General features: G+C 37.1%; 1 protein-coding gene across 1 annotated transcript in view; it reads left to right on the top strand.

The window, feature by feature from the left end:
• The first annotated feature begins 388 nt into the window (after positions 1-388).
• Positions 389-23,126, top strand: part of VWDE (von Willebrand factor D and EGF domains) — a 70,774-nt gene continuing 48,036 nt past the window's right edge. The window contains exons 1-4 of the mRNA XM_044247011.1: positions 389-798; positions 9,312-9,406; positions 11,097-11,281; positions 14,671-14,902. Coding sequence (XP_044102946.1) covers positions 389-798; positions 9,312-9,406; positions 11,097-11,281; positions 14,671-14,902 — 922 coding nt within the window. The remainder of the gene's footprint in view (positions 799-9,311; positions 9,407-11,096; positions 11,282-14,670; positions 14,903-23,126) is intronic.

Raw genomic sequence — 23,126 nt, 5'->3', positions numbered from 1 at the left:
AGAACACAGGAATCACCTGCAAATATAAACTGGGTAACCCTAGGTGTTTGGAAGTCTCAATGCCCTCCCTTCCACTTCTTAAAACTGTCATAGAGGCGGAGGAGGAGAGCTACCAGTATTGGAATATTAATCTCTGCTCCCTCCTTCCATCCTTCATCACCGAGGCCTTAGGTGACAGGGGCAACTTCTGAGAAGCAACTTCTGAGAAGCATGTGCACCTTTGGAGGCAAACCAGCACCCCCAATTACCAGGTTAAAAATCCGTCTATAGGAGTAATCAAGGGCACTGCCCCTTCCAAGGCTGCTCTTATTGGAGATCCATCTGAACAATTTCCAGGATGATCAAGTTGTCTTAAAGCATTTGTTAAAACAGTGAGACGCGAGGGGCCATGCTATACCCCCGTGAGTTTGTCCCCTGGACGCAACCGCTGTTGAGATACAAGGTGGTGGAGCCACAACCGCAAAACGCCAGACGCGGCCTCCAGGGAGGGAGGGTGGGCGTGGCTTCCCGCCGGGTGGGCGTGGCTTCAGAGTGGGACGTAGCCGCAAAGCGGCGGCGCGAAAGACGCTATTCCTGGGAGGGACTGCTGCGCCCCAGAGCGAGAACACGCAGCGGCTCTGAGGAGTTAGCAAGAACCGGCCGAGAGAGTCCTGTGATAGGTCTGAGGTGTCCCCATCCTGTCTGCGCCCGGGGCCCCGGGCTCTGCGACACTTTGGACCCCACGCGCGGCAGCCACGATGCTTGGCCGACTCTGGGCGCTGGCGCTGCTGCTCCTGGCCCCGGGGCAAGGTCGGCAAGGTAGGGCACCGGCGGAGGGGAGCCCTGGGACGACACTCCGGCCTGAGGGAGAAGGGGGCTGACTTCTGGATGACACGCGGAGCGTCCCTGCGCATTTTTATGGCCGCATCTGCTCTTTGTCCCTCACCGCCCTCCGCCGTCCCCTACCGCAATCCTTGAATGGCCAACTTGCACCTCCTCTTCTCCCGCTGTGAGACCCTCAGTACTGTTACTCTTCCTCTGGTTGTTTCCTGCCCATGCCCTGGTCTTTGGGTCCCCTTAGTTTACTGTAAGAAACTTTTACTGCATCTGCCAGGCATCCTTGCGGAAAGTGAATCCGAATTATTCGAAAAGAGTTCAGTTCCAAACGGCGCGATTTCTGCCCCAGTCCCACCCCACCGCTGGAAATAAGTAATTGGTGAACATTTATCCCCACTATAGGTCAATAAGTTGGGGCGCCTGAGTGGCTCAGTTGGTTGACCTACTGCCTTCGGCTGGCGTCATGATCCTGGAGTCCTGGGATCCAGTCCCGTATGGGGCTCCCAGCTCCGCGGGGAGTCTGCTTCTCCCTCTGACCTTCTCATCTCTCATGCTCTCTCTCACTCTCTCTCTCTCAAATAAATAATTAAAATCTTAAAAAAAATAAGTCAGTAAGTTACGTTTTGTGTATGACTTTTTAGTTTATGTTAGAATCCCTCTTTCTGCTGTAAGAGATCTCTGAAAATATAGCGCCACCCCCCTCTTTAATCCATGACAAAGAAAACCGTTTAGAATTCAGTGAAGTTAAAACAAAACATTTATTAGGTCTTCCTTATTGTTTTTTGTGTATATACAGATAAAAGTATTAAGTGAAGGGTAACTTATTCTTTTAAATTTCCCTATATTTTTCAGTACTAAATCTGATCTGTTGTACAACTTCGAAAAAAGTTATGGGCAACTTTTATAATTGCTTAGGGTATAATTCTGTCTTCTCATCTTGTTAATCTCAGTATTTTACTAAGTTAAATTTGCTCTATAAACAACGGAGGGGGAAGAGCAAGCAATCTTTCTCTCATGAAAGATTTTTAAAATAATATTAAACCTCAATTTATTATTTCCTGAAATGATAATTTTTTTTTTTTGAAGATTTTTATTTATTTGTCAGAGAGATAGAGCACAAGCAGAGGGTTCTGAAGGCAGAGGGAGAAGCAGGCTCCCTGCTGAGCAAAGAGCCCAAGGCAGAACTCTCTCCCAGGATCCTGGGATCATGACCTAGGCCCAAGACAGGCACTTAACCAACTGAGCCACCCAGGCGTCCCTCCTGAAATGATACCTTAAAAAGGTATCATTCTTCTATACCTTCTTTGGTTTGCTTACAGATATACTAGATCTTCCTGAAGATCTAGTTCTTGAAGAACAGTTAAACATACATGTAATAATATTAAATATGCATGTATTATGGTTAGATAAAATATTTCCAGAAAAATGACCAGTATTTATAAAGAGAATCTGCTTCATTGTTGACCATAGATCACAAAACCCCTTCTTGCCTCCATATAATCTCTCTACTGAAGGCAAATATTAACCCTTACTAGGTTTTAACTCATATCTTGGTAAAGTTGGTCATTTTTTAATCTTTAATAGAGTCAAAATAGGAAGTAAATATGAGTTCTTTTTTTTTCAAACAGCATCATTGAAATACAGCTCATATACCATATAAATCACTCACTCACAGTGTGCAATAGTTATTACTGTGTACAGTGATCTGGGTTTTAGCATATTCACAGAAAAATGCAGCCACTATCATCAGTTTTAGAACATTTTTATCACTTTGAAATACTGTACTCTAGCTTTCGATCCCCTATTCCTTCCATTACCCTCTCACCTTTCCAACTATAAGCCATCTCTGACCTATATTGTTCTATGGATTTGCCTATTCTGTGTATTTTATGTAAATGGGATCATATACTATTTTGTCTTTTGTGACTGACTTTTTTCACCTAGCATTATGTTTTCAAGGTTCATTCACGTTGTACTGTATTTAGTCCTTCATCTCTTTTTGTAGTGGAATAGTTTTTCATTCTGTGTTTAATACATTTTGTATGTACATTCATCAGTTGATGAACATTTGGGGTTTTTCCACCTTTGGGCCATTATAAATAATACTACTTTGAACATCCTGGTACAGGTTTTTGTGTGGACACATGATTTCATTTCTCTTAGGCATATATATATAACTAGAGGTAGACTTACTGAATCAGGGAATAATTCTGTTTAGCCTTTTGAGGAACAGCCAGATTGTTTTCCATAGTGGCTGTGCTGTTCTATCATCCCATAGAAGTATACGAAGGTTCTAATTCATCCACATTCTTGTCAACCTTGAGATTTTGATTTTAGCCATCCTGTTATGTATGAAATGACATTTCTTTATGGTTTAATTTGCATTTCCCTCGTGGCTGATGATGGCAAGTGCTTTTCATGTGTTTATTGGACATTAGTATATCTTCTGTGAAGAAATAGTACTCTGATACTTCAACGGTTTTATTTATTTATTTGTTTGTTTGTCAGAGAGAGAGAGGGAGAGAGAGCGAGCACAGGCAGACAGAGAGGCAGGCAGAGGCAGAGGGAGAAGCAGGCTCCCTGCCGAGCAAGGAGCCCGATGTGGGACTCGATCCCAGGACGCTGGGATCATGACCTGAGCCGAAGGCATCTGCTCAACCAACTGAGCCACCCAGGAGTCCCTCAACGGTTTTTTTTAATTGGGTTGAGTTATATGAGTTATTTTTGTTGTTGAGTTGTATGAATTATGTATGTATTATAGATACAATTCTCTTACCAGATACATGATTTGCAATTTTTTCCCCATTCTGTGAGTTGTCTTTTCACTTTCTTAATAATGTCTTTTGAAGCATGGAAGTTTTAATTTTAATGAAATCCAATTTATCTATTTTTTTGTTGCTTGTGCTTTGTTGTCATATCGTGGCCTTTGTTGCCAAATATAAAGACATGAAGATTTACCCCATTTTTTTTTTTACCCCCGTTGTTTTTTTTTTTTTTTTTTTTAAAGAGTTTTATAGTTTTTGCTCTTGTATTTTGGTCTTTGATATATTTTGAGTTAATTTTTTTTTTTTTAAGATTTTATTTATTTATTTGACAGAGAGAGATCACAAGCAGGCAGAGAGGCAGGCAGAGAGAGAGGAGGAAGCAGGCTCCCTGCTGAACAGAGAGCCCGATGCGGGCCTCGATCCCAGGACCCTGAGACCATGACCCGAGCTGAAGGCAGCGGCTCAACCCACTGAGCCGCCCAGGCGCCCTGAGTTAATTTTTATATATGGTACAGCATAAGGGTCCAAGTTTATTCTTTTGCATGTGAATATCCAGTTTTCCCAGCACCATCTGTTGAAAAGACTGTCCTTTCCCCATTAAATGACCTTGGCACCTATGCCGAAAGTCAGTTGAAAACTAGATGGAAATGTGGGTTTATTTCTGGACTCTCAATTTTATTCATTGGTCTGTGTTTATCCGTATATCAACACTATGCTGGTTTTTTTTTTTTTTTTTAAGATTTTATTTATTTATTTGACAGAGAGAAATCACAAGTAGGCAGAGAGGCAGAGAGAGATAGAGGAGGAAGCAGGCTCCCTGCCGAGCAGAGGGCCCGATGCGGGCCTCGATCCCTGGTCTCCGAGATCATGACCTGAGCCGAAGGCAGCGGCTCAACCCACTGAGCCACCCAGGTGCCCAGCACTATGCTGTTTTGATTGCAGGTGCTTTGTAGTAAATTATGAAATGGAAAATATGATTGCTTCTATTTCTTTATAAAATTGGTTTAGCTATTCTGTGTCCCTTGAAATTCCATATGAATTTTGAATTAGTTTGCCTATTTTTACAAAGTAGTCCCTTGATATTCTGATAGGGATTTGATATTAATTTGGGAAGGATTGCAATCTGAACAACATTAAATCTTCTGATCTATGAACAAGGATGTATTTCCATTTATGTAGATCTCCAGTTTCTTTCAGCAATATTGTGTGATGTTTAGATTGTAAGTTTGGACTTCTTTTGTTAAATTTATCCCTAAGTTTTTTGTTCTTTTGAGGCTATGTAGGTGGAATCGATTTTTGAATTTTCATTTTCAGTCTATTCACTGTACATGTATAAGAGTATAATTAAGTTTTGTATCTTGATTTTGCATCCTAAAACTTTGTTAAATGTGTTCATTATAGCTTTCGTGTGTGTGGATTTCTTAGGAATTTTTACATAAAAAATCATGTCATCTGTGACTAGAGATAGTTTTACTTCTTCTTTTCCAATCTGGATACCTTTTATTTATTTATCTTGCCTATTTGTCCTAGTTAGAACCTGAAGTACCATGTGGAATAAAATTAGGGAGAGTGGGCATTCCTAATCTTGTGAGAAAGGACCCAGTCTTACTTCATCAAGTATGATGTAAATTGGAGGGGTTTTTTTATATGTTAGTTTTTTGTTTTTTTCCTGTTTGGGTGTGTGTGTGTGTGTGTGTGTGTGTGTATGTAGATTCTCTTTATCAGGTTGAGTAAGTTCTATTCTATTGCTAGTTTGTTCAGTACATATATCAAAAAGGGGGGTTAGATATATTTCAAATTATTTTTCTGGGTCTTTTGAAAGTACTTGAGAATTTTTTTTTTTTTTTTTAGTACTTGAGAATTTTTATGTTTTTATTGTATCAATATTAGTATATTATGTTGATTCATTTTTGGAAGTTAAATCAATCTTACATACCTGGTTTAAATCCCACTTGGTCATGGTTTATAATTCTTTTCCTAATTTCCGGATTCATGTTGCTAGTATTTTGCTGAGGATGTTTGCATTCATATTCAAAAGATGTATTGGGGGCATCTGGGTGGCTCAGTGGTTAAAGCCTCTGCCTTCGACTGGGGTCATGATCCCAGGGTCCTGGGATGGAGCTCTGCATCGGGCTCTCTGCTCGGCGGGGAGCCTGCTTCCTCACCTCTTTCTGCCTGCCTGTCTACTTGTGATCTTTCTGTTGAATAAATAAATGGAAACTTAAAAAAAAATGTATTGGTCTGCAGTCTTCTTTTCTTGTGATATCTTTTTTTCTCATTTTTGTATCAGTAATACTGGTTCATAAAATGAGTTTGAATATATCCCATCCTTTTATATTGTTTGTGCTTGTGAAGAATTGGTATTATTGTTTAAGTGTTTGGTAGAATACAGCATTGATGCCATCTGAATCTGGCCTGGCCTTTTTTTATGGGTGTGTTATTTTTTTTAAACTCAATATTTTTACATGACATATCTGTTTGGATTGCTTATTTCTACTTGAGTCAGTTTTGTCATGTCTTTTTAGGAATTTGTCAATCTTATTTAATTTATCTAATTTATTATAATATATTCCTTTTTAAAAAATATTTATTTATTCTAGAGAGAGAGAGAGAGTGCACAGAATGTTGGGCAGGGGAGAGAGAAAGGGAGAGAGTCTTAAGCAGATTCCATGGTGAGCACTAATCCCCATGCAGGGTTCAAACTCATGAACCTGAGATCACGATCTGAGCCAAAACCAAGAGTCCCGATCTGAGCCAAAACCAAGAGTCCCAACACTTAACCTGCTGTGCCACCCAGGTGTCCCTGTAATAATATTTCTTAATAAAATCTTTAGTGGTGTCTCCTTTTTCATTTCGGATTCTGGCAATTGAGTCTTCTCTCTTTATTCCCAGTCTCTTTAGAGATCTGCCAATTCTGTTGATTTTTTTTTAAAGAACCAGCTTTTAGTTTCATTGATTTTCTCCATTGTTTTTCTGTTCTCAATTTTATTAATTTACTCTCTAATCTATAAAATTTCTTTTCTTCTGCTTCCTTAAGATACAGTCTGCTTTTCTTTCTCCATTGTTAAGGCGCAAGTTTAGCTTGTATTACATTGGGGTCTTACTCTTGTCTAATGTAGGCATATATAGCTACAAGTTTTCTGCTAATTTAGCAGCATCTCATAGATTTTGGTATACTGTATCTTTGTTTTAGTCTTTTCAGTATATTTTCTCATTTCCTTACTAATTTCTTTTTGACCCATCAATTATCTAGGTTGTTTAATTTCCAGATATTTGTAAGCTCTTTAAATTTATTTCTGCTGTTGACTTGTAATTTCATTCCATTGTGGTCAGAGAACACATTTTTCATGATTTCTATCTTCTTTAAATTGATTGAGGTTTATCTTGTGGTTTAGTTTACTGTCTATCCTGAAGAATGTTTCATGCATAATTCAGAGGAACTTCTCTTTGCTGTTGTTGGCAGGTGTGTTCTGTAGATGCCTGTTAGGGTAAGTTGGTTTATAGTATTGTTCTAGCTCTATTTCTTTGTTGACCTTCTGCCCATTTTTCTATTCATATTGCAGGTGGAGTTTTGTGGAATGCCTGGGTGGCTTAGTCATTTAAGCATCTGGCTCTTGATTTCTGCTCATGTCATGATCCCAGGGTTGTGAGATGGAGCCGTGTCAGGCTCCATGCTCAGTGTGGAGTCTGCTTGTCCCTCTCCCTCTGCTCTTCTCCCTCCCAACCCCACTCACTCTCTCTCAAATATATAAATAAAATCTTTAAAAAAAAAAAGAAAAAGTGGAGTATTGAAGTCCCCAACTATTACATTGAAGTAGGTATTTTTTTCCTTCAGTGTGTGTGTGTATTCATAACTGAGTATCTTCCTCATGGACTGAACCTATCATCATTACAAAATGCCCGTCCTTATCTCTAGAAACATTTTTAAAGATTTTTTTGGTCTGATATTAATATGGCCAATCCTGTTTTCTTGTGGGTGCTGATTGTATGTTATTGTTCCATACTTACACTTTCAGTCTATTTGTATTCTTCACAAGAGGCATTCAGTTTTGCCTCTTGTTATGTGAAGGAGGGCAAAGTAAAGAGATAAAGCAAACTAGTCACTCTACCAGACCTTGCTTTTTAGTCTTCTGTGTTGTTGCAGAACTCATAGTCTTATTTTGAATATCAGAAGCCTTGAAAAAAATCACAAATACTTAAAATTTTAAAAAATCACAAATATTTAAAATTACCATAGAGCAATACACCAAAGGTTTATGATTATAAACTCAAGTATAATGAAGTAGCTGTCTTCAGGCATTAAGCATATTCAAAACAGTGATTTATCTACTTTCCTAACATATTTGTTTGTCTTCCAGTTATGAATCTTAAGGAATCTTGGCCATTGTGTTAAAATTAGAAAACAATCTAGTACAGATCATTTTATATCTACAAAGAAAAGTAGAAAACCATTTTCATATTGTATCATTATGTACCTATTATTTATAACTTGACAAATTCTCCCAAAGTATTTGAAATCCAGATATTACAGATTCTATTATATACTATCTAACTTATTTGAATCCTCTTTGGAAAGACAGAATAAATAGAAATATCAATTTTAATAGAAATATCAATTTACATATATTTTATATGTACTTTTGATATGAGGGGAAAGTTATACTGGTAGTTTGCTAGAAAGCTTAGCACATCATCCATGTCATAAAATTGACTAATGAGTGAGCTCTAATTGTAGAGCTCTTCTTTTAGTATTTGAGGAGCTAAGTCCCCAAATTTCCAAATGGGAGCCCAAACCAAGGATGGGATAGGATGGGAATTATAAGGATATAATTCTCACTTAGTTAACTGTATGTTGATTCTAGAGTTAAGGTTATAATGATGTTTTTAAGAGTGTGGCTTATTTATTGCTAATAGATTTTAAAATTTTCTGCAGAGACCTTTAACATTTTTAAAAAGACAAGTAGATTTTTTGGGAAAAATATGAAATGAACAATATAAAATATGGGTTACTATTATATGAGTTAAGAATTTACCTCTAAAATAAATACTATATAAAAATAAATAAATTTTAAAATTTTTCTCTGTAAATATTATATAATTCTTTAGTAATGTTTGATGTGGGGAACAAAGGCAAAAGAAAAAATTAAATTTCCTTATTGCCTAGAGCCCACTGACAAGTCCTTAAGATAGGTCGAGTGATTTCCCCTAAGAACTCAACTGTCTCAATGTTAATACTTTGCTAAGGACAAAAGGCAATTTTACATTAATATTAACCCAACCTCCAGGGTCCTTTAAATTTCCTTTAACATAAAAAAATTCCTTTGAAAATTTCCTTTGTCTCTACCCCCCAAGATACATGTTAGCAGTTATCCCCTAAGCATATGGCCCACCAATATACATGAGACACTTTAGGGGTCTTATGACTAAGGTTTTACTAGACAGTAATAAATGACCATTTCCTAACAATAGCTATCCCACTCAAGGTCCTAGAAACCTTGCCTCCAAAATTCGTTATAGACCTTCACTATCCCTAACCCCCTCCCAACTTAAAAGTATGTAATTGGTCACAACCTCAGTGCAGCTGTTTCTGCCCATGGGTCCTGTCACCATGCATTAATAAATCCACCTTTTTGCACCAAAGACATCTCAAGAATTCTTTTTTGAATGTTTGCTCTAAACCCCAACATTTCCGCACACTGTTGATTGCCAGTACATTTACTACATCTTTAGCTTTGATTTAGAAAACAGTTATTCGAAGTGCAAAGTCAGAGGAAATGTGAGCACTATAGAAGCATTAAAGAAGGAGAAATACCCTTCAGAATCAAGTTAGAGTTAGTGACTTTTTTCCCAAGACAAAATTCTTGCAGGAAAGAGATCAGTGAAAATGTTTCAATAATTCATGCAAACCTCACTAGGAGTCTCTTTTTATATATTTTCCTTAGTTTCTAACCAGGTACAATGTTGTGGTACTGATAGGATCTTAGAGTTATTTCAAAATTAAGCGAAATGAAGCGTGTCTCCTGAGTTCTCGCCATATACATTTTATGAAATATTTATCTAATGTTGACAGTTTGAGATAATCAAAGTCAGTAGTATTTTTTGGATTATACTTTTCTGGGGATGTTGAAAACCGGTAGAGCAAGAGATAAAAGGAGGAGAAAACTTTTGTGTTCATTCCTAAATTTTTTTACTATGAAAATTTCTTTGGGAATATCTTTTGTCTTGGAGAACAATACATTTTGTACAATTCAATTGCGATCTCTGCCAACAACAAAAAGCAAAAAAAATATGTATATATATAATAAGTTTTTATAAGCTACATTTGTGAGATTGACTTACAAGTTACTATCTCTAGTTTATTGGACTCTTACTAAGTTAAGTAATTTTTATTTAAAAACACTTCTGTAATTTAAAATTATGTAATAAATTTTGAGAGATTTTTTTCAGTTAGATAATTTTTTCTCACAGTGAGGTACTTTCGTAATGATTGAATTTTTCTTTCACATTTCTATTTTATAGATATTATCGGTATTATAGTAGTTTCCTTCAACATACATAATAGCTAATATTTGGAGATTTTATACCTACTGTATCAACAAGAAACTCTAGTATTCAAATAAGGACAGTTCTTTATGCTTCCTATCATTTGAGAGTACAGGAACTTCAAACAAGAGTTATAATTCTAGTTATATTTCTAGGATATATTTCTAGGATTACTACCACTGTTTCTCTCTTCTTGCTAGGAGAGGAGCTTTATGTTCTGCCTCTGTGGGTTTGACAGAAAAAGTACCCTCCAGGCGAAGTGCTGCTCAGAAAATGACTTCCCTAGAAAAACCCTACAGTCTCCCTTTCTCCAGGGTTTTTTCTTGTTTCTCCTTCAAAACCGTTCCCCTACACCCCTTTCCTTTTCTTGTGCCTGGTAATAAAAAGGGACTTCAATACTTTATCTTACAAAAAAGAAAAAGGAAAAAAACTGAAAACTAAATTCTTTCCTGTACTCAAGAATGCAGGAAATTTCAGTAGGAGGGCATTTTGCAAAAATTAGTTTGGCCTTAAAAGCTTAATTCGTTGCCTTCCAGGACTTGGCAGAAATGGGATGGGGGGGGCATATGGCTACTGGGGAGGGATGTGTGTCGTGAAGGGTCAATAATGGCATTCAGATCTGGAGGGCTACTCTCAAGAGGCATCTTTGCAGGGTCTGTGACTTCAGGTGATAAGAGTAAACAAATCCTAACTCAACAATGAGCAGCAGTATTGCTTGTCCAAATTAAATGAAAATAAAGTTCTTCAAATTGAAGTACCTCAAAAATACATTCTATAGTTTATTGATTGGTTTATTGCATTTATGGAAAATGCAAGTCATCTTTGACTTACTAAGAGATCCTGACATTTTATATGGTCGTGATGTGCAGTTGTAGGTTTTTGCTTTATTTGGCAGGAAAAACAGTTTTAACTGAGGAATAAACTGTGTTAATGAGGAAAACACATACATAAGACACTGTCTTTCCATCCTAGCTCAGGAGTGCTCTCCTGCGGGACACCGGTTTCTTCAGAGTCCTTACAGAAGTGTGCATTTTGACTCAATGCACCTCCAGCATTCTCCCTCTCAAGACCTGATATGTGACCATTCTCTCTCTCCCGGATGGTATCGGTTTCTCATCTTTGACAGACCTGCTGAGATGCCAACCAAATGTGTTGAGGTATTTCAATTCACTAAGAACTACATGTGTGCTTTCTTATGTATTTTTTCATATGAGAATTGAATCTTGTTAAAACCAATTTTATTTCTCTCTCTGGAATATGATTTTACTTTTGTGTCAAGATTGAGTTAATCCAAAGGAATATTGTGCCATGTTCCCTGTTGTAATAATAATAGTAATAGCTGATGTTATTCTCATGCAGTCCACCAAGGGTTTTTACCTACACTATCTTATGTAGTTTTTACAACCCTAGAATAAAGTCTGTTATCCTTATTTCCATCATAGAACACAGGACACACAGTTTCTTAAGCGAAAACACCCCTGCTAGGGTTACCTAGTCAAACAGCCACGTTTTGATCACAGGCCACCAGTCTCCAGGGCTCCTGTACTTACCTCTAAGTAACTTGTAAACAGTAAAATACTGTGTTGTGTAAGTGCTTCAAGTTCTTGTCAGTCTTAAATAGAAGGCTCCTTCTATGTGAGGGCTCTTCATTCTCCTTATTGTTATCCACATTTTGTGAATTATGCAGAAGCAGGAATTATTTTCCCTTTCAAACGTAATGTAAAAAAACTCAGGGAAGATATCCAAATTTTAATAGTATTTAAGTTGTGACACTGTGGCCATCTTATTCTTTCCTTTTTGTTTATTTGCTTGTCACTTTTGTGACATTTTGTTTGTAATAAACTAAAAAAATCAGAATTTAGAAGTAAAATTTGAGGAAATTAGAGGAAATTCATTACATCCTTAAATATTTGTGTTTTCTTTCTTTGGCTGAACTAATTATAATAGAATCTAGAACCTCACACAAATGTAAGTGAACTGATTTCACTGGGTCTGTGCCCCAGGGAGAAGTATTCTCTGCCCCGACTCTCTCATTCCCTACTTGATTAAAAGCTTTAGAGGAGCCACCTGGAGAATCCATAGGACTTTTTTTTCTTTCTTTCTTTTTTTTTTTACCTCTAGAGGATAATACAAGTCTGTGTAAATAAAAATGTTTATTTATGATGATTAAAGTAATTCATGTACATTATAGAAAACTTAGAAAATGAAGGACTATTAATAGAATAACATTCATTCATCATATACCCACATAGTCACAATACCATAAAAACATTTTGCTATCATTCCCTCTTTTTATATTGTTCTGTAAGGTTCATGCTACATGTTCAATTGCACAACATGCTTTTTTCAGGTAGTTACAGCATTAGCATTTTCCTATGCTATTGAAAATTCTTTAATATTAATTTTGAAAATAATATTCTGTCATATGCATATACTATATTTATATAAACCATTGCCATGTGTGAGCCTTTGGGCTCTTGCTATAAGTAATTCTGCAACTAGTAAACATGCATATAAATCGCTTATATTTTAGTGTATTAAGATTATTTTATAATTAAAATTAGTAAAAGTTAATGTCTTTTTGAAGTTTTTGATACATATAATTGTTTTTTAAAAATATGCTAATCTCGGGGCACCTGGGTGGCTCAGTGAGTTAAAGCCTCTGCCTTGGGCTCAGGTCATGATCCCAGGGTCCTGGTCAGGCTCTCTGCTCAGCGGGGAGCCTGCTTCCCTTCCTTTCTCTCTGCCTGCCTCTCCGCCTACTTGTGATCTCTGTCTGTCAAATAAATAAATAAATAATCTTAAAAAAAAATGCTAATCTCTCATTTTAGGAGCGGTAGGTAAAAATACCTTTTTAAATACTAGATACTTTCATGTATTCATTAGACATCTGTATTTCTTTTGTGAATTATGTGTTTGTGTCTTTTACCCATCTATGATCTTACAGTTTTTAAGTGGATAATATTATATAATTAAAATAAAATAAGAAATACAATAATGTGACAATAAATAATATACTAAATATAATGTTATTAAATAGTTCTTATTTAATTCTGTTTTTTTTTTTAAGATTTTACTTATTTATTTGACAGACAGAGATCACAAGGAGACAGAGGCAGGCAGAGAGAGAGAAGGGGAAGCAGGCTTCCCGCTGAGCAGAAAGCCCAATGCAGGGCTCAATACCAGGACCCTGAGATCATGACCTGAGCCGAAGGTAGAGGCTTAACCCACTGAGCCACCCAGGGGCCCCCAATTCTTATTAACTCTTATTTGTCTTATATTTTTAAAATTATTATTTAAACATAACTATCAATCTTTTCCTTTATGATTTCCATTGTTTTTAAGTATAGAAGTCATAATATTGAGTATTGTAATTTGGATAACAATCTGAAAAAAAAACTGAGTCATTGCTATGTAGAAATTATGTTATGTACATAATTATGTTTATACCTTACCATAGCACATACTACAATCCACCTAGAACAAAAAAGAAGGATGCTAAGTGTCTTGCCTGAGGTCATGCTTTTAGCAAGTACCTGCGTGGGTCGTTCCTAAATCATATGTAGTTTATTTTTCCTGGGTTAGTTTCCTATTTGTTTTCATTTTCCAACTGGAAATGATTTTGATAATTGGCTTTAAGGGAGACTTTTCTTTTCCAAATTCCCAACCAACTGTTTCATCACTGGATTTGAACAGTCCTTTCCTTTTCCCCTCATTGTTGATACCTCATGAACTACACATTAACTTCTTCTTTTTTTTTTTTTTTAAGATTTTACTTATTTATTTGACAGACAGAGATCACAAGTAGGCAGAGAGGCAGGCAGAGAGGAAGAGGGGAAAGGAGGCTCCCTCCCTCCTCTCAGCAGAGAGCCTGATTGGGGTGGGGGGTGTTTAATCCCAGGACCCTGAGATCATGACCTGAGCCGAAGGCAGAGGCTTAACCCCTGAGCCACCCAGGCACCCCATATTAACTTCTTTTTAAAAAATTTTTTATATAAGTTCAATTTAGTTAACATATACTGTATTATTAGTTTCAAGCGTAGAATTTAGTGATTCATCAGTTCCATATAACTCTCAGTGCTCATTATATCAAGTGGCCTTCTTAATGCCCATTACCCAATTACACCATACTCCCGCCCCAGTAATCTTACATATACTACATCCAGTAATTTTAGAAGAAATTTCCAAGGTGAGTTTATCTTTTTGCTCTCTATTAAGATGACTTCAGATTCTCTTGTGTTATCTTAGAATGTATCACTATGGTGGTAAGTTATCTGATACTGAATTTGTCTTATTTACATTACAAAGGTAATATAGAATAAATTTAAATGGAATAAGATTGTATTAGTTATGAACAATTAACCTTAAATTTAGTATTCTTTAAATTTAGTAGCTATGGAAAGTTCCTGTTACAGTACAGGTACAAGTTATTAGAGTTTTTAAATAAGAGTTTATTATTTTAAACATTGTTTAGAAGAAAATGCAGAGTTGACTCATGTGTGAAAATAAATTGGATTTTCAACTTTTGTTTTCTCTGTTGCAAAAGGTAAATCACTGTGGAACACAGGCCCCCATCTGGCTATCACTGAGAGATTCAGAGACACTGCCTTCACCTGGAGAGATCAAGCAACTGACAGCTTGTGCCACGTGGCAGTTTTCATTTAGTGCTACAAAAGACTGCTGCCTTTTTCAAATCCCAGTGTCTGTAAGAAACTGTGGAAACTTTTTTGTGTACTTACTACAGCCCACTCAGGGATGTATGGGATATTGTGCACAAGGTAAGAAAATATGAGTGATATCCATGAGCTGTTAATCACAGAACTGTTTTTGTTGGTGTTTTGGGGCCATTCTTTGGATGGGTTGTGTTGAAATAATACAGATCTCAGGAAGAGTCTTGGTCTGCCACTGTTTGTAGAGTGAAGCTAAATTTCTGGTTTAAATTAGCTAAACCTATTTAGGATTCTTTCCTCCCTTTGAACATGATGATTGAATGTGTTAAAAATTCATTGGTTTCCTCATGCCCCTTCACTCTTTTCAATTAAGAGATGAAGAATGGTGAGTAAAAGAGATCATGAAAATGTGTTTGATATTATTTCATCTTTCATTCTTTAATATGGATTGAATGTTTATCCTTTGCCAGGAATTATTTTACGACCTCGAGTTATGGTAATGAACAAGACAAATGGGTTATCTTTTTTTTTTTAAAGATTTTATTTATTTGTCAGAGAGAGGGAGAGAGAGCGAGCACAGGCAGACAGAGGCAGGCAGAGGCAGAGGGAGAAGCAGGCTCCCTGCCGAGCAAGGAGCCCAATGTGGGACTCGATCCCAGGACGCTGGGATCATGACCTGAGCCGAAGGCAGCTGGTTAACCAACTGAGCCACCCAGGCGTCCCGACAAATGGGTTATCTTACCTCATGGAACTCATATTCTAGTGGAGTGCCTCAGACAACATACATAAATGAACTGAATATGACCCAAAGAATAAAATAAATATCCATGAGTCCCTACTATATCAAGGCATGATTAGAGAAATAAATTGGTGGAGGAAAGGAGATAAAGCTTTCTCAAGGACAAATGCAAATATGTGTAGCTACTATCCCACCTATATATAAGGTGTAGTCTAATTCCTTTTGTTTTGGTTGTGGGCTGTACTTAGTGACTTGCTTCCAAATAATAGTATATAGGAAGGAAAATACAGTGATTTCATAGTGGAGAAATCTAGTAGACACTATATTAATCAAGTGACCAAGGTTAATATCACTATTGATAATGTATGTTGATATTGGGCTTCTACTAATAATATGCAATAAGATGCTCTTCTCCTTTGTGGTGTTCTTCCCTAAAAGCCATAACCCTGGTATAATCATGAGAAAATTCATGTAAGTCTAAAGTCAGAAGCATTCTACAAAATACCTGAACAACACTTTTCAAAGTGACAAAATCATGAAAAGCCTTGAAAGAGTGCAAAAACTGTCACAGATTGGAAAGGACTAAGGAAACATGAAGAATAATGCAATATGATGATAGCCTGGATTTAATACCAAAACAGAAAGGAATGCTGCTGGAAAACTAGTAAAATCCAAATGGAGCTTTCAGTTTACTTAAGAATAGATTCCTAAGGTTAGTTTCTGAGCTTTAATAAATGTATCATGGTTTTGTAATATGTGAACGTTAATGAAAGGGGTATTATTACAGGTAAAGATCCATATTATTTTCCTAATTTTTATGTGAGTCTAAAATTAACTTTTTTTTTTTTAAAGATTTTATTTGTTTATTTGACAGACAGAGATTACAAGTAGACAGGCAGGCAGAGAGAGAGAGAGGGAAGCAGGCTCCTTGCCGAGCAGAGAGCCCGATGCGGGACTCGATCCCAGGACCCTGGGATCATGACCTGAGCCGAAGGCAGCGGCTTAACCCACTGAACCACCCAGGTGCCCCTAAAATTAACTTTAAATAAAATGTTTTATCACAACCCAAAAATAAAACAAAAAATAAAATTAGTTTTGAATTTTTTAAATTTTTTTTTTTTTTTTAAGATTTTATTTTATTTATTTGAGAGAGAGAGAGACAGTGAGAGAGAGCATGAGCGAGGAGAAGGTCAGAGGGAGAAGCAGACTCCCCATGGAGCTGGGAGCCTGATGTGGGACTCGATCCCGGGACTCCAGGATCACGCCCTGAGCCAGAGGCAGTCGTTTAACCAACTGCGCCACCCAGGAGCAGTATCTGTATAAATTAGAGAAAATAGCAATTGACAGGCACAGGGATGCTATCTTACAAAGAATGCCTGAAGAAGGTTTCTCTCAATAGATGATGAACTTGAGCTGAGCTCTGAATGAGGGGAATAAGTCAGCCATGGAAATATATGGGGAAAGAGCATTCCATGTAGAAAAAACAACAAATGCCAGTGTCCTAGGATAGACATGAAGGTGGCCGTTTAAGGAACTGAAGGAGGAACAATGTGGCAGGATGACTGAGTAGATGAGACTTTAGAGATGAAGTCAGAAAAGTAGGAAGGGGACAGAATCTGTAGGAATATGTAGGGTCTGTAGACCATGGTAAGAACTTAGATTTAGTCATAACTGCAGTATAAAACCTTATGGGATTTAAAATAGGCAAATATGGTCTAAGGATTTTATTTAAAGGGCCACTATTCCTGCAGTAAGACTCTGTTTAGGAAAGACGGTGGTGGCTCTAAGGTTGCGGCGGGGGGCAGGGGCAGGAAGGAAATGGTTTATACTGTGTGACAGAGGAAAGAGGTTATTGAGTTGAGATGTCTTTTGGAAGCAGAACTCATACACTGGGTATGGGAGAAGATGGACAGAAAGGAACCAAGGACAAACCCTAGGTTATATTCTTGAGCAATGGAAATGGGAAAGTAAGACATCAGTTGGGAGAGAAATGGAAAGTTGTACTTTGGCCTGTTCTGTAAGAGGGAACATGAGATATAGAGACATAAAATGTACACCAGGTTCATGAGCCTGCCACTGATACGGTATTGATTAAGGATACTGGGGAATAGGAGCGCTTGTGGGTAGCTCTCATAACACACCATCATGGAGCTCACAATAGATAATCAAACTTACTGAGTTTTTGTTTGTTTGTTTCATTCTCTCTGTACTCAATTATGACTGTGAACATTTTGAAGACCATGTACCCTTTACATCAGGGTCTCAAAACCTTGTGTCCTTAACAAAGTAAGGATTCAACAAATGGATGTTTAATAGAAGTTGTTTGTTTTTTTTTTTCTTTTACGATTTCATCCACTCATTTGAGAGAGATGGGGAGAGAGAGAGAATGAACAGTGAGGAGGAGCAGAGAAAGAGAAGCAGACTCCCTGCTTAACCCAAAGCTCCATTCAATGCTTGATCGCAGGACCCTGAGATTGTGACCCAAGCTGAAGGCAGATGCTCAAATAACTGAGCCACCCAGGTGCCCTTAGAAGTGTTTTATAGAACTAGTGACCCAACTCCAGATAGGAGGAGCTCAAAATAGAAAGAAACTACATAATACTGATTTCTTTTTTTTTTTTTTTTGGCTTGGGCTGCATAGATAAGAATGGAACCAATAATTGAGGGATTTATTCTTGGGGTAGAGGGAGTGTACTGATATGTGACCAGATTATGGGAGGAAACCAATTTCCCCCTATGTTATCTGGACTCCTTCATATGTAGTCGATTGAAAATGCTGGGAGATAGTGTTGTAGATCAGCCATCTTAAACTAGGCAAACACTGGATTCAGCAAACAATAAAAATTGTATGAGTAACACCTACGAATATTTTCATCCTGAGGTTCTTAGACTCTCCAGATTAAAATAAAAATAAACAAACAAAAACGAATAACAGATCCGGCAAAACAATGGCAAAGAGTATATATGTGGAACCACAAATTGCAATGAATGATGTGAATGAGAAGATTAAAAGTTGGCTGTAGCTAAGAACACCAGAGGTGAGGGAGGGTGAAATTTATGAGATGCTGAGAAAGCCTCTACTGAGAGCAGGGCATTGACATTGAGAGTTTGAGTGTAGACAGTCCTGGGGCAGATGAAGAGTGTGGGGAAGAACCTCCTAGAGAGCAAGGGCAGCACGTGAACAGCCTTAAGGCAGTGAGTGTGGTGTTGCTCTCACGAGTGAAGCAGTACAGAGATGTTGGATCAGAGAGTGAGGGAGAGCTCAACAAGACATGGATTTGGGAAGGCAGCAATGCCTGATCCTTAGGGAGCTCTTAATTTTATTCTCTGTGCTATGAGAGGTCTTAGGAGAATTATCCTGAGAGCATGAGCCAGTAAATCTTCATGTTTCTTACACAGCTGCTGGCCAGCTAAACCTGGCGGAAAGCGTTACGTTCACTGAGGAAGGACAGCATCTGCTCAGCTAATAGAGCTAGTGTTACTCATTGGGAAGGAGAAAATCTAGAGAGATGCATCTGTTTCACTGCACTCAGTTAAGAGATTTTGAAAAATGTCTTTTAGGGACGCCTGGGTGGCGCAGTTGGTTGGACGACTGCCTCCGGCTCAGGGCGTGATCCTGGAGTCCCGGGATCGAGTCCCACATCAGGCTCCCAGCTCCATGGGGAGTCTGCTTCGCTCTCTGACCTTCTCCTCGCTCATGCTCTCTCTCACTGTCTCTCTCTCTCAAATAAATAAATAAAATCTTTAAAAAAAAAAAAAGAAAAATGTCTTTTAAGTGTTTTCCAATATTCGTGTCATTAAAAAGTTAATTTTTATAAAATTTCAAATAATATTGCCAAGTATTTGTGGAAAATTGTGTAGGTGTTTCAATGGAAAAAAAACCCAATAATATGCCTACATTATTTTAAGAAATATTGATTACTATTAAAAATGAAAATAAAACTTTCATACCAGAGAATATCATAAAATAAAAACAATCAAGTCATCAGAAATACTGTTTACATTGAATTTATAAACAAAATACATGAAGTTTGCATTTTTATGACATACCCTTAAAACTTAAAAAAAATTCCTGTAAAAAAAAAAAAAGCTTAAAAAAAATTTCCACCCATTCAGTTTCTCAAGCTTGAATATTCGAGAATTACTTCTCTTATTCTCCATATTCAAGTCCTGCTACTGGTTTTAATTAAGGAGAATTATGGGGAGAAGGTTGTTATTTTTTACTCTTTGTGTGTAAGATATTAATCAGACAAACACATGAATTACCCTCTCTGATGTGCCAATTAAAAAAAAGCTTACCTTAAAATACTATTTAGACTGGAATTAGACTTCATGGATAGCAAACAAAAATGAGTCACTTAATCTGCGTTGTATCTCTTTTTCTTGCTTACCAAGAATCTGTAGCAGATGTTCCCAGTTGATGGTGGTTTGGCCATGTTACAGTGTAAGGCTGAGGACTCTGTGAGTCTCTAGGCTTTTGCTTTTCCTTCACAGTGAGGGGATGAAGGTCCAGTTTAAGCCCTTTATGTGCATTTTAGACAAGATGAAATGGGAAGCCGTAAGGGTGGAAAGAGGGCATGTGCTAACAGAAACACTTCCCTTTAAGGAGTTGATTTGGAAGAAGTCTTATGATAGCTACTTTAGAAGAATTCTTTGGCTTATCTCTGTTTTCAAGAGGCAGTCTGTGAATTGTACTTTTTTACTTGGACAAACTTCTGCTTCCAGCTAATGGGCAGTTGGATAGGCAACAGTCAGTCATATTTAGCTTAAAAAATCATGAAAACAGCAAAAATTAAAGAAAAATGTTTTACTTTAATAATATATTCTCATGACTGTGTTTTGTTTTTTAGAATTTATATATAATTTTCACACAGTTTATCTGCACTTTTTTTTTTTTAAAGATTTTATTTATTCATTTGACAGACAGAGATCACAAGTATGCAGAGAGGCAGGCAGAGAGAGAGGAGGAAGCAGGCTCCCTGCTGAGCAGAGAGCCCGATGTGGGGCTCGATCCCAGGACCCTGGGATCATGACCTGAGCCGAAAGCAGAGGCCTTAACCCACTGAGCCACCCAGGTGCCCCTATCTGCACTTTCTAGAAGCCAAATAAGAAAGGTTAATTCAAGATTATACTTATCAATACCATTCAAACAAAAAGACTTATATATAATTATTAAGAATTCATTGGGGGATGCCTTGGTGATTCAATCAGTTAAGCATTTGCCTTTGACTCCGGTCATGATCCCAGGGTCCTGCTCAGCAGGGAGTCTGCTTCTCCCTCTGTCTGCCACTACCCCTGCTTGTGCTCTCTCTCTCTCTGACAAATAAATAAATAAAATTAAAAAGAAATATGTAAGGTCTAAACACCCCAACTGAAAGTCAGAAGTTTTCAGATTGGATAATAAAAGCAACAACCAACTATAGGTTCCCCAGAAGAACCCATTTTAAATATAAAGAAAGACGAGGTTGAAGATATAAGGATAGAAAAAGATATACTTAAGTACCACATATCATAAGAAATCTAGAGTAGTAATAATCATATTACACAAAGTAAATTAACGAGCAAAGGATATTACCTAGAAAAACAAGGGTCATTTCCTAAAGATAAAAGGGTCAATTGAACAACAAGACAAAAGAATTCTAAAGATTTGTGTATCTAATAATGGAATTCAAACTACATGAAGCAAAACTTACAGAATTTCAACAAGAAATAGACAAATCTATGGTTCATGTTGGAGATTATCATCCATCATTCGATAATTGAGCACATAGAAACAAAAACAAAAAAATGGAGGAGACTAGAAAACTCTATCAACCAACTTCATCAAAATGACATTTAGAGAAGATTCCACAAATAATTGAGTAGCCCACATTCTTTATAAGTGCACAGGAAGCATTATCAAGATAGATTACACGCTAGACCCTAAGTAAGGAAATTAGAATATTAGAAAAAGTTTGATGTTAGTTTAAAAAAAAAAAAACTCACTAAATATAGAGTGAAAACAAAGTTTACAAATAATAAAAACCTCAGCTTATAGTTAAGATTATTTATTTATTTTAGGGAGAGAGAATGAGAGAGGGAACACAAGCTAGGGGAGTGGGAGAGGGCTTCCTGCAGAGTGGGGAGCCCCATATGGGGCTTGATCTCAAGACCCTGGGATCATAACTTTAGCCAAAGTCAGATACTTAACAACTGAGCCACACAGACAACCATTAGTTCATAGTTAAGAAATTAGAAGCAGCAGTGCAAATGAGACCCAAAGTAAGCAGGAAGGAAATAATGACCAGAGTGAAAATCAATGAAATAATACACAAAACAAAAAACTTAAGATAATCAAAAGGTAGTTCTTTGAGAAATTCAATAAAATTAATAATTCTCTAGCTAACTCAATCAGTACAAAATGATAAGACAGAAATTTCCAATATCAGGATAAGAGAGATAATACAAGTACTATGTAATACAAGTACTATGAATATTAAAAGAATAAAGAACAATTACAAATAATTCCCAGTACATTTGACAACTTAAATGAAGTAGACAAATTTCTTGAAATGTACAGATAACTAGAGCTCACTCAAAAAAGATAATTTCAATGGCCCTATATTTATTAAACAAATTATATTTCTAGTTAAGATCTATCCCATAGACAAAACAAACAAATGAAAAACCCTGGCCCAGATGGTTTGGGAATTCTTCCTAATAATAAAGGAGGAAATAATACTAATTTTACACAACTTTTCCAGAAAAATGAGTAGTAGGAACTATGAGACTTCTCTAGGGCCCACATTACTCTGACACCAAGAGCAGACACACATGACAAGAAAACTATGAAACAGTATCACTCGTGAATATAAATACAGATGATATCGTCTATTTAGAAAACATCCAGTGGAATCCACAAAAAACTACTAGAACTAGCAAACAGAGATATTGAATAAAAAGATCAACATATAAAAGTTATATGTAAAAAAAATGTAAAAAAAAAAAGTTATATGTAATTCTTTATATACCAGCAAAAATTTTGTCTAAAAATACCAATTATAGTACTAAGTATATGGAATACTTAGGAATAAATATGGAGAAAGATGTATAAGACCTACTAAGAACAGTAAAACTTTGCTAAGAGAAATTGGGAAACTTAAAATAACAGAGAGATAAACCATGTTTATGGAACAATGATTCAATGTTAAGAAATCAGTTCTCAGGGTGCCTGGGTGGCTCAGTGGGTTAAAGCCTCTGCCTTTGGCTCAGGTCATGATCTCAGGGTCCTAGGATCAAGCCCTGCATCGGGTTCTCTGCTCAGCATGGAGCCTGCTTCCCCCTCTCTCTATGCCTGCCTCTCTGCCTACTTGTGATTTCTGTCAAATAAATAAATAAAATCTTAAAAAAAAAAAGAAATCAGTTCTCCTTGGAATAATTTATAGCTCTAAAACAATCCTGATCAATATCTCAGCAAGCGGGACGCCTGGGTGGCGCAGTTGGTTGGACGACTGCCTTCGGCTCAGGGCGTGATCCTGGAGTCCCGGGATCGAGTCCCACATCAGGCTCCCAGCTCCATGGGGAGTCTGCTTCGCTCTCTGACCTTCTCCTCGC

This window comes from Neovison vison, chromosome 4 (genome assembly GCF_020171115.1).
Source record: "Neovison vison isolate M4711 chromosome 4, ASM_NN_V1, whole genome shotgun sequence".
Lineage (NCBI taxonomy): Eukaryota > Metazoa > Chordata > Mammalia > Carnivora > Mustelidae > Neogale > Neogale vison.
Note: the sequence above shows the minus strand (reverse complement) of the source record. Positions and strands in the feature narration are given on the sequence as shown.